The 17,919-nt window shown below is 38.3% G+C and overlaps 1 protein-coding gene across 1 annotated transcript in view; it reads right to left on the reverse strand.

Annotated features, from left to right (window-relative positions):
• Positions 1-17,919, reverse strand: part of Cda4 (chitin deacetylase Cda4) — a 55,714-nt gene that overhangs the window by 32,418 nt on the left and 5,377 nt on the right. The window contains exon 2 of the mRNA XM_083125100.1: positions 5,489-5,607. Within this exon, the coding sequence (XP_082981226.1) occupies positions 5,489-5,607 (119 nt within the window). The remainder of the gene's footprint in view (positions 1-5,488; positions 5,608-17,919) is intronic.

Genomic DNA, 17,919 nt, shown 5'->3' on the forward strand with positions numbered 1-17,919 from the left:
CACCGAGAATCGAACCCGGGAACGCAATATACAAGAGACCTGAGATAAACGTGAATAGTCATTTGTACCTGCAGTTTCGACGCGCTTCAATGCCGTCCTGGGATTATTCACATATAATTCATCACTGCCTTCAAATTAACATTCTTAATATTTCCTGTGAGAATTTTAAAGGTGGAGGTACTGTGGAACTGGAACATGCGCACTCGTCTGGTTCCCCTCGGACATCCGGTTATGCTGACGTTAATATGAAACGGCGAATTGGGGATTCTTTTACAAATGCGTATGGTTGCACAGTTCGATCGGGAACAAATTTGTTGAGTCAAGTATCACTTCCTAGGTTTCCGAAGGAGAATAAACCTGTCGATAAAAGCGGAACGAAGAAAGGATTGGCACCCGGCTCACACACAGTCATTTGTACGACTTGCATTTTGTTACAAGCATGTGGGTCGTTTATCTGTGTATGTGTTGTGGTGAAAAACCCGTCGCTTAGGGAGGTTTCAGACCGAAGCGCCACGCAACAACGGGGGTTCGGAGTGACAAGCGACACAAGTCCCTTATAAGGAAGCATATTGCAGCTTGTGTCGCTTCAGTTCGAAATGTTGCATTAATTACTGGGGGTTCGCTTCCAAGCGACACGGAGATTTCACACTGAATCGACAAGCGACATGGATCTTTTCAGTCTAAAGCAAAACATTCACCGCCCATGAGCGAACAACAGACACATGCGACACAGTACACAGTGTTGAGAAGACATCCTAGTCCAGACGACACGTGTCTCTTGGAAACTACAGCCGCCAATCTTCAGAAAGAAACGAAACTTTCCAAACCGAAGCGTCACGTCTCGCTTGTTGCCAGGTACGTATCTAGAAATAGATTTCGGGGTGGGGGGGGGGTCCGACCCAAACCAAGTGTCTCACAATAATAATAATAATAACAATGTTTAATTTTAAAATAATTGTATTAAATTAATTAAAATAGTATTAATTCAAATTAATTAATATTATATTGTTATTATGTGAATAGTTAACGACGATAAGGACAGTGATATAACAGCACGTATTCATTATTTAACTTACGTACATTTAAGGTTGGCAAAAAAAAAACTGCCCTGGCAAGGAATTTAGTGTCAACTCAAATAGATAAAGAATTGAATTTTTATTGAATACCAGAAAAGGATGTTATATCCAGTTGACGAAAGTGAAGTTCCTGGTAATATTTTATGCATGTTTTATAAGTAATAATAAGTCTTGCAAAAATCTTCTATGGTAGTGTCATTCATAGTCGTATGATGGCAATATAACCCTTGCTTGCAATAAGTTCGGCGGAGATAAATAACCCTTGATTAAGCAAGAAGTATATTTTCATTATTTAATTTTTATTATTTTATTATTTATTTTTTGTGCTTTCTGGGGGAGGGGGTCCGGAAACCCCCCTAAATACGTCCTTGCTTGTCGATTGTGTGTCGCTCAGACAGGGCCATTCTTTCAATACTCATTTTTCTTAAATGAAATACCAGATCAGTCATCCAAGGTAAGTAGTTGATATGTGAAACTTCTAAATTTGCTGCAGATATCGTGGTCAAAATATCAATGTATACCCATTCTGGCCTCTACTATAAGACGCCCTATATTACAAAGGTTTTATTAGAAATCCAAAGCTTTTTTGTTCATCTCGAGAAATGTAGTCCACAGAGCATAAACAATATTTACCTAGGTACAAGATAAGAAAGATCGATTTCACCTCCGCCGTCTTGAAACCTCGATACCAATCTTGCAAAAAAGAAAAAGAAACTGTGAGTTCGGATCAGTTAGCTACACTTAGGAAATGTTGTCTCGACAGAGAATATTTTTGATTATGTAATAAATGTATTTTATTGCATTTACAGTAAAATGTGATGTTCCGGAAAACGTTCCGGGAAGTGTTTTAAAAATTTAAAAGATTCTTTAAATGTCAACCGTGTTTAAAATTCTAACTTGAGGAATGTAAACGAAACGGGAGTGTCTCTGAGCAAGTTCGTTTTGTAGCATGTAAGCCATACGTGCTTTCAATGACTCATGTGTTACGAAACTTTCACCTTATGCAACGGAATGTAGAGTAACAGATTCTCTCTCGGTACTGCATATCCTACACGGACGTATATGTCTATACGTCTATAATGGGAGGGATTTTATTTCCAGTAGTCTTATTACTAAAAGTTTAATTTATTTATTATTATTATTAGGGAACGGATTTATATGTACATACGAGTATATAAAATACATTAAAATCAATGTTATATTGTATTAGCTTTGCGAATCGTGGTATGTAAGCTCGAAAATTGCTATTTATATTTTCCATATTTTTTACACATATTAGCTTTTGGTCCGTATTTTACATATTTTCAAATATTTTTCCGGTACACATTCCATATTCATGCTATTGATACATTTTCTCCTTGCGTTAAATTGATTTGATTTTGATTAATTTTATTTGTGACTTCTCAATGAAAACCAAACATATGACGCAGATCTCCAGTGGCGAAGTGGTTAGCACATCGCGCTACGACGCCAGGTTCGAATCTCCGCCTGGGCATGAGTGTTTGTGGGTGTTCATTCATCAATTTCATCACATCAACACTCTTCCCAATCTTCGCAAATTAGCCAAAAGCGGCACAAAAAGCGAAGTAAAAAAACAAGCAAATCAATCAAAGAACAATAAAAAATAAATGAACGAAAAGGGAAAAAAACAAGATAAAATATAACAATAAAACAACAACGCAACAGGAGTAAATCGAGAAACTAACGAAAACGCGGAACACTGTGATAGAAACTTTTTTTTCGCCCTCGTAACAAGTTGTTTTTTACCGTTCTACCTTCACCTTCCCTTTCCCCTCGTTGGACACCCCGCGCTGGACAAGAAACAGATGTGAAGCCCAGTTTGTACCGTGTGTCCAGCGTTGTCAACCTCCCAATCAGGAAAAGTGTGCTGATTAATCTCTTAAATTTTGCTAAATGCAACTAAATTGTGCTCGGATGACTTAGGTCTTAAGTTCATTTTATGCATCTATTTGGGGGGGGGGGGGGATTCTGATGTGAACATGCGTTGTTGATTAGTTAAACAATATTGGTAATTTCCCCCATTAAATTAATTACAATGGTTTAACCAATATAATTGGTTCAATATAACGCTTGAAAAAGTTTGAGAAAATTCGACGACTACAATATTTTATCTGTGACCCCAACTGTCTAGCAATTTCCTTCAATAAAATGTTCCTCGTGAGCTAAGTAAGGAAAGATAAAGCAAAGATGAAAAGAAGAGAGTGGACCAGATGTGACTGGATCAGCATGCTACCTCTTGTTTGAAACAAATAAGATCTGCTATTTTTTTAAATTAATTTTTTCAAAATATATTCCTCTGAATTCAATTTATCTGTCTCCCAGGGGCGCATGTTTATGCATGATGCTATATTTTACCATCATCCCAAACACAGGGTGCTAGGTGCCAACAAAGTTCAAATTGTACTACGTTTAGAACAATTATGCTAGGGTTGGCATCACTGCGTGAGGCCGGACTCGCTGTGTCCATTTCGGGCGAACGCGCCCCTGAAATTATGCTTTCCCGCATGAATCAAAAGAACGTTATGGGACCAGCTGAGGCCCTCGGAGAAGTGGCTCGACATGCGACGATAGAGCCTCTGGCAGGGATGGAAATTTGTGGAAATTATCATAAGGTCCAGAACTTCAGTTTTCTTGTATTAAGGCGTCGTTTAATGAAATTATAAGTAATAAAATAATCCGTAATAGCTAAATATATTAGGGTAGGCCCACCCTCCGGGCCACTTATGATGCGAACTATTAGAGATTAGACGATCGAGCAAAAAGGCCTCGATGCAGCCCCCTCCCCTTCTCCTCAACAGCCTTCCGGTCAGAGGTGTCCCGGATTTCCACTTAAGAAACAGAGCAACCCTATTGACAGGTCATTAGCCTTCTTGCATAACTACGCCGCCCGATGGGAACTTCGCTAATGGTTTCATTGTGTCGCTTCTCACCACTGAAGAAGGGTTACTTTTTGTTCACTGACATTGAATAGGTTACGTTTAGTCTACAACACAAGCAGAACACGAAACCGTCAGCTTTCAGTGACCTGTTCAGTGATTATTAGTTGTTGGCACTGGCGTACAGGGGGGTGGGGCTGATGGGGTGACAGCCTTTACTGAAATTTTTGAGAAAATCGAAATTTTCAAATGAAGGCAGTAAAGAACTTAGGAGAAACCAAAGTGGCAATTCTGATGGAATTGTGTAAATGTGAACTCCCACTTAAAGTGACCCTCGATAACACTTTTGTCTTTGAACAACTTTTAAAACGAAAGTTAAAAACCGTAATTACGAAATATTTTGTTGTCTATCCCTTCCCCCAGAAATGCAGCTATTCAATATCCAGCTTTACAATTCCAGCTCCCTCCGAAAACAATCCTGCCTACGCTAGTCGCTACGCTAGTGGTTGTTGGAGCGTGATTGTAGGATTACAAATCTAGGGTGTTCGGGAAAAGCACTTAGTCACGAACTGCGATTTTCTGTTGTTTTCATATAAGTCACATTGAATCAATTAAAGAAAATATTGAAAGTATAACATACTGACGTCAGAGTTACGGAAATTTCCACGTTCTGACTGCTTACAGCGCCATATTTTAACCTGGTGGCGAGAATTGGAACTTTTTAATTTTTTTTTCTTTTTTGCATAATTCGCGAGCGCATTGCTTCATTAGCATATCTACGAACTTTCAGACTCCTACGCTCATTACAGCCCGTGCTGTACCACTCTGAACACCGTCAGTTTAACTGAGTTAATATATAATTTTATATTGAACATGTGTAAACATTCATAATAGGGAATCCTATATGTATATCATGTCTGTAATGTTTGCTATGAAAAGAATAAACGTAAATAACTCTCTGATATGATATTCATTTTTTGACGTACGTGCTTTTTCCCGAACACCCTAGAGCTACGAACCCTTAGGTGAAGTACTTGGCGAAAGTTTAGGATTTTAATTATATGATGTATGAGTGTCTCTGGTGCGAATCTTCGTAGTATATGGAAATATTTTTTAAAGATTACTACATTGAATTTTGTATAATAATAAAAGTTAACTCTCATGGTGCAGTGGTAACGTCGTCGCCTTGTAATAAAGTGGTCCTGGTTCGATACCCGTAATTCGGATCCCACTTTAAACGTAGGTACAGTCCCGATTAGTCCACCTGTGCATAAGGTCGGCTAATAACAAAAGAAATCAACAAAACTCGATAAAAATAAAAATGATAGTCTATTAGTTGGTTTTGCTCCAAGTTATAAACATTTTTTGTAATCGATTTAAATTCGATTAGTCGGTCGATTAAATGCATCCGGTTAACCGATTGAAATGTTTAGTTGATCGGCAGCGCTAGTTTGCATCCCACCTATGTCAATCTTACGAGAAAATAAACCTGAAATGAGAAGTTGAGGCGAATACCTGGTAAAACCTCCGACAGGTCTGTGGATCTGCGAAGTTCCCATTCCCGGCTCCTTCAGGACATATGTACTCCTCGTTGCTCGCTCTTTTCCGTCTTGAATGACTGTTGCCAGAACCCACTGGAAGAAAGAACAGAACGTAAGAACGACGCAACTTCTTTCATTCTCTGGAACAAAGATTCTTAAACAAACATGTATACATCGAGAATATTACAAGAATAATGTTTCTCAGGGAACAACCTTCCTTACAGTTGTTTTGGATAACGCCTCGCTCTGACGCTACGAACTCTAAAAAATGGATTTTTATCACGAATAGTACGCACCCAGGAAGCATTGGCGTACGCAGGGAGAGCTGATGAGGGCTACAACCTTTTTTCTTTACAGAAATTTTGAGAAAATCTTTTTTTTTAAAAAAATATGAAATCAGTAACTAACTCGGGGAAAACTAAAGTGGTAAATGCAATCTCCCTTAAAATGGACCCCGATTACCAGTTCTGTCCTTGAATAGCTTTAAAACGAAGGTTAAAGATGGCAGTCACGAAATATTTTAGTATGCATTCCGCCTCCCCAAGAAAGCAGCTATGTGATATCCACTTTTACAATTCCAGCGCCCTATACGATTGAATTTGTTACTAAAAGCGCTTTCAGGACTTAACTGTTGGATCAAAAATTACAGATACTCGAGTTTGGACTCCAATTAAAAATTAACCAGTAGATCAGTTACATCAAAATTTAGCTTATTCAATTCTACGTTAATCTATGCTAACCATTTTTGCGACTGTGCCGTCAATTTTTTATCGTCGTGAGAGCACAAAAAGTGTCGTTTTTTATAGTTTTGTAAACGATTGTTCTTTTTGAAACTTTATAAATAAAAAATGGGCTGTTCGATCGTGATGAAATTTTAGTACGATGCAGTGAGAAAGGTTTTAAACACAATTCTTAATTTTCAGATTTTTAAATTAGTATTGGGTAGTCCTACAACTACAATATTGGTCTTGCTTTGAATCTCTTTGCGTCTGTTTGTAAAATCCATTATCACTTTCAATTCACATTGCGAAACCCGATTTTATACAGATTGTTATTTTAATGAGTAAAGATGTACGTCGAACGTGAAAATACAAAAAAGCAAGATAATGGTTAAAAAATAAAATGTGCTAAAATGCCATGAAATCCCCTAAAAATGTAATATCCTGCAAACTCGACAAAAAATTAAGAAAAACATCACAGATCCTTTGATTGGCTCTTTTTGTTATGAAACACATGAATATCTAACTGAGCAATGTTCTGGAATGTCCAGAAAAGAAGGCAAATGAATAAAAATCCCAGCCTTAGTAATTAATTTTATGTAATTAGAGCCACTGGCGTACGCAGGATTTATTTTCGGGGGGGCTGGAATTGTAAAGTTGGATAGTACCTAGGTACATATCTGCTTTAGGTATAGGTGGTTGGTATACACAATAAGATATTTCGTGTATTAAAAACTTTCCACTCTCAAAAATTACAATCGTTGGTCGTTTTAAGGTGAGATTGCATTTATCACTCTGGTTTTTCCAAAATTCTTCACTGCTTTTGTTTTGAAATGTACATTTCCTCAAAATTTCGGAGGGTGCTGTAGCCCCTTCAGCCCCCTCTGCGTACGCCAGTGATTAGAGCACTATAATTAGAATCGGTCCGTTGGGCTCTACAAATTTAAAAGGAAGCTATTCAAAAAAGAGAACGATAACGTTCGTGCAACCACGACCAGCGCAAGGAAGCTGCGATTATCGAAACCTTATCTCCCAGTTCTTCAGCTGCAAGCCCAGCTCTCCGTTACTAGAACCTCACGCTACGCTAGCTGCAGACACAGTGAAAGTCAAAATTTGGGTCAAGATCACCTTCCGAGTCTTCTCAACGAAAAGGAAAAAGTTCTTAGCTGCCAGCAGCTTGCCGCTGGAAGAACACAGGCAGGTAGGAAACATTAAAAGTTCATTTCATTCTTTCTTTCCGCCCGATCGATTTCGACACACTTTAACTGTATACGTGGCAACACTACTTGTAAGCTTCTGTGACTTGTAATCACAAAGCTTTATGGCCAACTACAAGATCTTCACGCGAGCCCTTCAATCTATTTGTTTTAATTTATTAATTCACTGTGGTAAATAAATCATAGATTTTGTACATGTAGTTTCAAATAAATATCTGGAGTAAGTATCTAAGACTTAGATACCTACGTATATTGATGAGTTCATCAGTCGTCTGAAACTTTTCAAGTCAACCATTGCGAATATAAATTTAACACACTTCCGTTCATGCCACCAAGAAGTGATAAAAGAATTTCCTCCTGCGATTACATTAACTCTTTGACAAGCCTTCGGAACGGTAAGCAGACCGATTCATGAACTTTGAGGTTAGGAGACTCCTGTTTTTATTATGGGATTCTTGTTGGGAAACTTGATTGTAAAAGACCTGTAGGAAGGCCCAAGACGAAAATGGGAGAGATAACGTTAAAATGGACCTAAAGAAAATCGGTAAGGATGGAAGAGATTGGATTGATCTTGCCCAGGATAGGAACATGGAAGGCTTGAGTTGCTGCAGCCATATGAACATTTAAAAAAGGTTCATGGACAGTATTTAAATTGATCCGGAAAAAAGGTTCCTGTATCGTATTTAAATTGATCCGGAAAAAGTTCCTGAACCGTATTTAAATTGATCCGGAAAAAAGGTCCTGGACCGTATTTAAATTCAACCGGAAAAAATATTCCTCGACCGAATTGAAATACTTTACAGATAGAAAGGTTCTTTACGGTCCAGAACCCATTTACGCTTGCTGATTTTCTCTCCTGGACCGGAATTCAATTTTTTAAAAAAAATCCTGAATCTTTATCAACCCTAGACATTAGGTGTTTCTCAGGGATTAACGAGAACCGTAGTTCATCCCCGTCGACTTTTGTTAACTCTAAAACCTTTCCCGTTATCCAATCCGTATTCACTCCATCCCTGATTCACCAACCTATATATACACACCTTGGCTAAGCGAAGCATCCCTTCCTGATTCTACTTTCAATATCTGGGAACTTCCGCAAAAAGCGTGTGAAATAGACACCACCAACAAAGTGAGCAAATAGCTCAGTCATTTCCGGTACAGCAGTTACATTCAAGTGAAAAAAAATATTTTAACAGAACCTCGCTTCAATGTTGTCACTGTAGCCGAAAGAAAGCTACATTTTCTTCGTTACGAGAGGTTCAAGCAGAACGAAATGTACTCTAATGACGTCCACCTGAAAAATAAAAGGCAATGAAAGAAAAATGAAAGTTCGTTCCATTTCGTAACATTTCGTAATGGCGTGGGAAGCTTGTACGGTTTTATGAGTTTATAAAATTCAAACTTCCCTTTTCTCCTCTTCTTCTGAGTAGCTGATAAGGAACAACTCTTGCGCCAGTTTTCACAAATATCCAGCAACGTTCTGTCGTTGATTGAATTTGGAATACAATAGTGCCGGAACGTTGACAAACGAATAACGAAATTCCCAGAAGAGGAAGTAAATTTTATTCTCAACTGAAAATGAAATTCTCATTTCGTTTGTCGTGAGTGAAATTTAGAGATGGTACCGAGGCGAAAACGAGGTCAGACCCATCGTGAGTTTGCAAGACGAGACCGAGAAAGGGCAGACCCATGTAAAATATGGTACCCAACGTTTACGCGAACATAGTCTTCTCCCTTCCTCTCTAACCTATAGAACCAGGAGTCGAGTAGAGTGATTGAACTCGAGACTTGCCTATTGAGACACAGCCCAGACCTTGGGCTCAGCATACACCACAAACAATGACGTATTTAGAGGGAGGGTCCAGGGGGTCCGGACCCCCCTTCCGAAAGACTTAGCAAGTACATAAATTAAATAATGAAAATATTAATATCATTTGTTGTGTGATCGATGTTTTAATGACAGAACCAAAGAAGATTTATACACTACTTTTCTTCAACTGGATATAACATTATTTTTTTTGTTATTCAATAAATATTCAATTCTTTATCTATTTAACATTAACATTCTTTTTTTTACACAGTTGTTTTCACACAAATTTTGGTTGATCTTAAGGACACGTAAGCTAGATAAGGAATACGTGCTGTTATATATATATATATATATATATATATATATATATATATATATATATATATATATATTCTTATTCCGTATTGCCTATTGATGCAATAATAACAATACAATTTTAATTAATTTACACAAAGTTACACTAATCGAAAACGAGCCGATTCTTGTCCTGCCAAGAGCGAGTCTAGTATCTGAGCTGAGCGAGTAACGCCAAATAAGCATTGCTCGCCGAGCGAACTTGAACCTTGCTCGCCACAAGTTTAAGCTACAGAATCAGTGGCGGCGATTGGGTTCCAAAACTGGGGCGGCAAGGTGCCAAAACTGGGGGGGGGGGGCAAACCTAGTTTACTTTTTCTTGGTACATAAGGTTTAGCATAGTCCGGAAGCTAAAGTGGCCAAAAGTGAGGGAGGGCAACTCCTCCCCTCGCCCACCCTAATCGCCGCCACTGCACAGAATATATCGTTTTTGTGTTTCGAATGATGGCTGCTAACGAAGAAGTATCTGTGATTAACGGCTTGCGATATAGTGTAATTACAGAGGAAGTTCAAGTAACAGAAGGAAATATAATTTTCCGCTTTTTGTAAGTTAAAGCGTCGTTTATTCCAAATATACACCGTAGTTTTGGAAAGTTGTGCAAGGATGTGAAAAATAAATTTTGACAGTTTTGTCGACATCATCCATTTCCATAATTAATGATTAACGATAACAAAAATGCTAATAATAATAATAATAATAATGTCGGCAGAGACCTAAGAAAAAGGATAGCCTGGAGGTTCAAATTGTATAAATCCCTTCTATCAATGAGCACACACCGCCAAGTAAATGATCTGTCTGCTCAACAAGCGAAGATATTGATCAGTGAGCACCGGTCAGATACTCGACACGCCCCTAGCTACTTCGCTTTTTGCCTTCTTTTACCAATTGTAAAGGTGACCTTAGGGATTAAGATGCTGGAATTCGGAAGCTTCCAACTGTTTACATCCGTGCCAAGATCGAGGAAGGAAGGTCACTTCACGGTCAATGGCATGCGTGACAAGCATAGCAAACTCTGCAGGAAGGTAAAGAAGTTGCCAGAACTCAGGCAAGGGTGAATATAGGTAACAAGAGCAGACTGGATTTAACTAAACCCATCGTTTAATTCTGCCAAATTATCTTGAATCCTTCTTTGATTCATCTTTCATACTTTCACCTTCGACAATAAAGTATGTGGGAGAAAGTGGAGGAATGTCCTGTGGTTGAGTAGAGTCACATTTCTTTCTGCTTGATGAAAAACATGACTTATCTCTGTTGCAAGCCGAGGCACAGCGTTTGGTTTGATTGATTGGGTTTAAATCTACTTTATGCACACAAAGGGAAATAGGGACTGAACCTAGATTTTAAAGTGAGGTCCTACCACTACAATATGCCTTCACCGGTATCGAACTCGAGACGCCGGTGACGTTTCCACTCACTATGCTATCGGGAAGGATAGAGTGTTTGGAAGTAACGAGTAACTTGTAAAGCCGCGTTTACACTGGGGTTGCTAACACATGTTACCAACAAAATGTTACCTTACCAACAAATGTTGGTAACATTTCGAAAAACGCTTTGTTATCAACATCTCATGTTAGCAACAGATTTCCCGTGTTGGCGACGGAAATTTTGTTATCCACAAGAAGTCGGTAAAGATCAAAGAATGTTAGCAACATTTGTTTAACAGAGCATTTTCGATGTTAGCAACATTTGCACCGCTTCACCTCCCGCCACCATCACTCCCAAGGTAGCATCACTCCAATGACAGCCAGCCAGCGAGTGCGAGGTGTGTTTTGTTTTGTAATTTATTTATCATAGAAAATCTTTTGAGTGAGATGGAATGGTAAAAGAACCAAGTGCTGAACTTAGTTGAATTGTTCCCCGAGAAGCCTGTCCTTTGGGACCAAACTTGTCCACAATTTAAAGACAAAAACCGAGAGGTCACTTCTGCTACAATTAGCTCTTGCTTGCAGTGAAGGTCTCACCCAAAATCTTCTTGGTCTCCTCTGTTTCGCCAAAATGACACATGCTGCCGCAGCGAGTACAACTTCCTTCGATGTTGAACCCATGTTGTTTGTTACACCATTTTAAACAATTTTGGGGGAAATTTACACTATTACATAACTGTTAAAAATAAGTAACGCAAGTTCAAAACTCTAGAAAAGCAGATGCAGAATTACAATTATCCGGAAAAAAATAATAAAAAGATCCTACCACAATTCAGAAGTATTTAGTATAATTTCGAAGTTTAAGCAACACTTTTTACTATCGTCAATCCACACGACATAGAGAGGGAAGAAAATATAAATCTTGCAAAATCTGAAATATCGTCAATGTTATTTTCGTCGATTTTTATACGTTCGCATTTAAATATTTCGTAGTTCAAAGTGAGAAGCAAGGGCCCCTTGCCACACCTTGAGCATGGGCCTGCAGCTAACATTCTAAATGCAATGGGTAGTACAAGCAAGATGTGTGAATGTAATTGAACCCATTTTTCAAAACTTCCTCGGTTTACCATAACTTCTTCCTACACTCTGAAAAAGCCACGAGTCACCACTGCATTGAAAATGTGTTGAATTTTAAGTTCAACTACATTTTACAACATGATGTAGTGATAATTAAAAATTATAAATGATTAACAGTATAATTTGTTGATGGGAAATGCGGATCAATACTGTATATTATACTACAGACCTCCGTAGGCCTTAGAGGAAATCCGAAATCGTGGGTTCGAATGAAGCTCTAAGAAAGTGGTCATACAGTCTAAATATAATGCAAACTGAGAGAGAAATAGAAAATCCTTGCTTCTATTAACCTAAAACAACTCACAAACAAATAAGCTGAAGAACCAATTCTTAACAACAATGCCGAGGAAAGAACAGACAAAGCCGCTGATCTTTGTAGGGACTGCCACCAGTAGAGGAAAGTATATGGGGCTTCTGTTTCGAGCAATGGCTTACCAACTGCACAAAATAACAACCGTCTCACTTCAGCACCTCGCTGAGCACCACCGTGGTTTTAATAAGCTACAACGTAATATGACACATAAGAGTTAAAAGTGTTCTCTGCTGCAAATAGCTCTTGAAAAAGGGAGTGCGAAGGAAAAATATGGGGCGCGGAAGCAACTCTTCGCACGCTTCCGGCAATTTATAAAGTACTGATTGTTGTAAACAATATCATATTGTTTGAGGGAGGAGAAGAGAGAGACTGAAACGAAATGCTTTACCCTTTTTTAACCCTAATATTATTTCCATTCTTTTTAATAGTAGTTCATTATTTTTTTATATTTTGAAGATACATTAGGGGGTGCCCAGTGCTCACGCCTATGTATTAGCTACGTTGAGTAGTATGGCTTTTCCGGGTGCATTATATTCCTACGCTACGTGCAAGATTATTGCACAACTGACTGCAGTTCGAACAACTAAGAGAATAGAAGCAATATTTCACCTGCGAATAAACAAACATATTTACAGGAACTAGTTTTGAACTTTTGTGTTCTAATGTTCGAAACAAAAACAACAAACACATTTTTGTACTTGAGAATCCGAACCTTGCTCATGGTGTACTACATCAACCGACTGACGTAGAACATGACGTTTGTTGTCTGTCATGCTTCCCAATATCAAATATGCTGAAAACAATGGAAGACAAACAAGAAAGGCAAGTAAAACAACAATGTGTTGTGAGAACAGCAGTTTCAGATTTTAAAAAAAGTGCGTGTAAACAAAAAGAGTCCCGACCCTTTTGTTGCCGAAGCCCTCATCTTGAGGGCGATGGCAATGAACTAACTGGTCGGCAGAACTTTCACCAACGGCATCATGTAATTTCACAGCCGTAATGAATGGTCAGTGTGTGGTACGCGGCAGTGTTGCCAGCCAAGCTGTAACTGCTCTCGATGGCTCTTCACCACCATATGCTTTCGAACGTAAATGTGGCCGGCGATATTTGCTTCCTCCAATGAGTGAGGACGAGAGAAGATTTTGTTCGTTTGGGCTCAAGGATAGATAAAAATGACAGTTTACTTTTTCTTGGTAGATAAAGGCTTAACATTAAGTGGCAAAAAGTGAGGAGATAACCACTACCCACCCCCACCCAGCACGACCCTCTAACGGTCGTCATTGTTGGAAAATATTGAATTGTGTGTAATTGTTTTGAGTCTCCTGTACGAAATCATGTTTTAGTCTCTGAACCACACAGAGAGGAAATACAGGAAAGGGGGCCAGCATTGGTGCCCCTGAAGTTTGAATCATTCTAAAACAGTGATTTTCGGCGGATCCGAACACACCCTACATACGCCCCTGTTCCTTACCCATCAATTCAGTAAAGAAGTGAAATTAAATTAGGATTTTATTTCTACGACTGAATTTTCATCAATACTTTTTACCAATCAGAGGGTCTCCGCACGTCTATGGTGGAAGCTAAGTAGGGCAGGGGGTTGCCTCCCCCAGAAATGAAGCTGCTTCTGGCTCCTCACCCCCTTCGTGGCCAAGGACGTATTTAGGAGGGTGCGCATGAGGTTCTGACTCCCCGAAAGACTTACCAATACTAAAATTAAATAATGAAAATATACTTGTTTAGCATTGTTGTATAATCGATGGTTGTTAATTCACTCTGAACATATTGGAAGGCAAGGATTGGGATAATACGGATTTAAATGACAGTACAGTGGGATCCATGAGTATTACCGTGCAAATTGTCCATCACCATGTTCGTGCACTTTATTTGACCCGATTAGAGCTTCAAGCTATGGCCAACTTCCGCACCAGCATACATAAAAATTCATCGCTTAAAAACACATAGGATAGAAGAAAAATGAAAATAGTCGTGGACAATTTATACGGTAATACTCATCGATCCCACTGTAATAAGCGAGGCGACTGTACAGTGGAATCCACTAGTATTGCTGGGCAAATATGTCCGAAAGATTACGCTGTTATCCCTAAGGTAACTTATTCTTTCATCATTAATAATGGATCCAAATAACAAAAATCATGGAATATTCAATAAAAAGAGTTAGTTATTATCTTCCCATCGCCACAACAAAATATTACCTAATAATATATATAATCATAATACTAACCAAAATATTATTAAAACAAAATAAAGGTCTATTTTCATTACTTTTTTCTTTCTTTTAAATCGTACGTGTTTTTAAGGATTGGATTTTTACGTATGCCAGTGCAGTTGTCAGAAGTCTGTTTCGCGTTTTGATTCAATCACTGAGGCCCTCATTCCGTCAAACAAAGAGAATAAACATGGTAATTGACAATTTACTTGATAATATTTATGCACACTATGCATGCTCTCTTGAGCAAATACTTATTATGTTCAGGAGCGCCTGCTCATTTTATAATGCGATTCAGCCTGAGGCACGTACCTCGGTAGCTCTTCCTTGGATATAACCCTCATTGAAACACTGCATTATTCACATCGTTGACATTAAAAAAGGAAGAATTGGAGATTCCTCACCTACATAGGAATTGCATTTTGTGTGGCTGGCTGCTTTGAAGTCGAAACGTCTCGTCATCCAATTCGTTTTATTGTGGGAGAAGAAAACAGAAGCAGCTGGTAGAATAAAACAAGTGAAAGTCATTGAGAAATCTCGCCACGCCACCTAACCTGCCGGGCCTTGAGTTAGTTTGTAAATCAAAGAAGAGAAACGATTTGTCGTGCGAGTGTTTCTCGTGTGAAAATTTTGGCGTTGTTACTTCTGCTTTCATGCGTCAGGATCCTACAGAAAGTAAAAAAGAGGACTTTCGTTTTCACTTATTCAATCAGAGCGGCTGTCCGGAAGACGGTGGGGGCAGAGGAGGGCAACTTCAATTCATGGACATCGTCACAAGGAGGAAGTGGGCCAAACCGTTTGATCGAACCACTGGAAATTTGTATTATTAACTTTCAACTACAAAAAGCAATAGACTTGTAGTCAATAACGTAAATAAAGTTAATTTAATTAGCATTCTAGCAGAATAAGTGCAAAATGCATAAGTCAGGTCAGAACTCCATAATATTATCTCCTTTTACCAATTAATCCAAAGGATAAATGGTTCTATAAGTTTCCAAATTCCAGGAATGTGATTTTTATGTAAGGTAGAACGTAAACTTAATAACAAAATTTTCTCCAATTTCCCAAGCTTGCCTTATACAAAGTGTGTAAAAGTTAATAACAAATAGCATGATCAAACATTTCAATATATTAACGATGAGAAGTATAAACCAATGCAGAAAAACAATCCACTGGCTATTCACTAATCTGGTGAATTCCGAGTAGATTAATAAAACATTCATAATAGTTATTATTAGTTTTAATAATAGTTATTATAGCTACTTATTCAATTTTATACCTCATTTTTTTTCTTTTTGGAACGCCTATGCTTTCACTCTCTGGAAATTAAATGTTACGTGGATTGCGAAATCAATGCAATGTCACTTTGTTCATTAATTATTGTATAATGATGCATTTTTCCAGCTACAGTAGCTATGTTCATTAGTGATACAGGATTTGTGTCTAAATTTTACGACAGAAAGTTTACTAAACAACATACCAAAGAACATGTAATTGTGGAAAGTAATCTTTATCGTTTGGAAACAGATGGCATGAGCAAAATTATAATCCCCATGTTATTTGTGGGTCTTTCCTATGGCGTAGTGGTGACGTCGTCGCATTCCTCGGACCCTACTTCAAATTGTAGGTGCAGTCCTGATTAGCTTATCTGAACATAAAGTGAACTTAAAATTATTGTCTGTGCCCATAACTTTATGGCAATCATTAAGCTGGAAACATGTTGGAGCTGCCTTCAAGGCTCAGTAGCATATTACGGTATGAACTAGGAGTACTAAGTTGTTTCAGAGATCGTAGGACATATCACCACACAAAGGTAGCGACAATAAATCTGGCTTTAGTGATTATCAAAAAGAGATAGAAAAGCAACGCTAAATAATAAAAAAGACTAATAGAAAAGTAAAAAAACAATATTAACAAATTAATATTAAAATATTAGTAGGAATATAATATTATCAAAAACAACAAACAGCCCGGTTGGTTATAAAAGAGCATAAGCAAATATTTTATTTGATTCTCGCTATTTAGCGTTGCTCTTCTGCCGCGTATGGCTAATCGCGACGATGAAGATGATATGATGAAATTGATGAAGGGACACTCAAATAGAAAACACATACCCAGACCTGGATTTGAACCTGGGACCCTTGTCATCGTAGCGCGCTGTGCTAACCACTCCGTCGTGGAGGTCGGCCATAAACAAATATTAGCCTGCAACCACGGAATCAAGAGAAATGGCCTTTCGGATGGAATTCACCACAAAACAGCAGGAAGGATGGATTTTTACCGAAGATATGAAACTTACTTGTGTAAATTGAATGGTGCTCTGCACAATAAATTATTCCTACCAATACTTTTTTACTGATTTGAATTCCCGCATGATTGGATCGTCTTTTGCTATGCCCAATGTTGATGCTCAGCTTCAACTTGAACGCATCATTTCCATTACAGTAAGCTAATGGTGTATGTGCATTACACAAAATCATCGGACAAGAAAGAGGACAATATTTTAGCTAGCATTGCTGATTAACACAAATATAGGCCTATATGTTTTCTTAAGATAATCACAGCATCCAAACTTGGTTTCTACATCCATTGTCACTCTTCCTCTGCTTCGCAGTTTCATTCCTGTCGCGTCTTTCTCCATTCTGCTACACCGTCTATGGCTTTTCCCAGGTAATATCTTCACTTCACTATTACACTTTTACCTTCTTGAATTCAAAGGACTTTCACTATCACTTTCGTGAATTCTATGGACGAACACTTTCAGTATGCACTAAATCGGGCAGCCCGTTTGAATTGCTAAAATAAATTTGCACTCGAGGCCCCACGATTGTACGCCAAAATAACTATGCACTTGTGACCCACGTTGGTACGCCACCAAAATAACTATGCAACGTCCTCCAGTTGGATACCAGTCACAAAGTTAGTCCGCTACTCCTTTTGTCGGGAACATGAGAATCTTTATCACTCATCAGGGCTTGCTGGGTAGAAAGAAAAACACCACATTGTTTTCAAAGTTAAACGCAGTTTTATAATCACGCATATTTCATAATCACTTACCAATAAAGCACTAGAACATTCAATACTAACTTTGGGCAATTGACTCACATATCACGAAAGTCTAATTACATAATTAATTGCTTACTTTTAACTTATCGGCAAGAAGAAAACTCGAAAACCGAAAAACTATTCTTGAATTCTCCCCGTTTCCAAGTTCTTATTGATTCCTCACCTTCGCCTGTTTTTCAATTCAGTCCATCGTCGGG

Source organism: Lepisma saccharinum, chromosome 7, assembly GCF_977018435.1.
Source record: "Lepisma saccharinum chromosome 7, izLepSacc3.1, whole genome shotgun sequence".
Taxonomy (NCBI): domain Eukaryota; kingdom Metazoa; phylum Arthropoda; class Insecta; order Zygentoma; family Lepismatidae; genus Lepisma; species Lepisma saccharinum.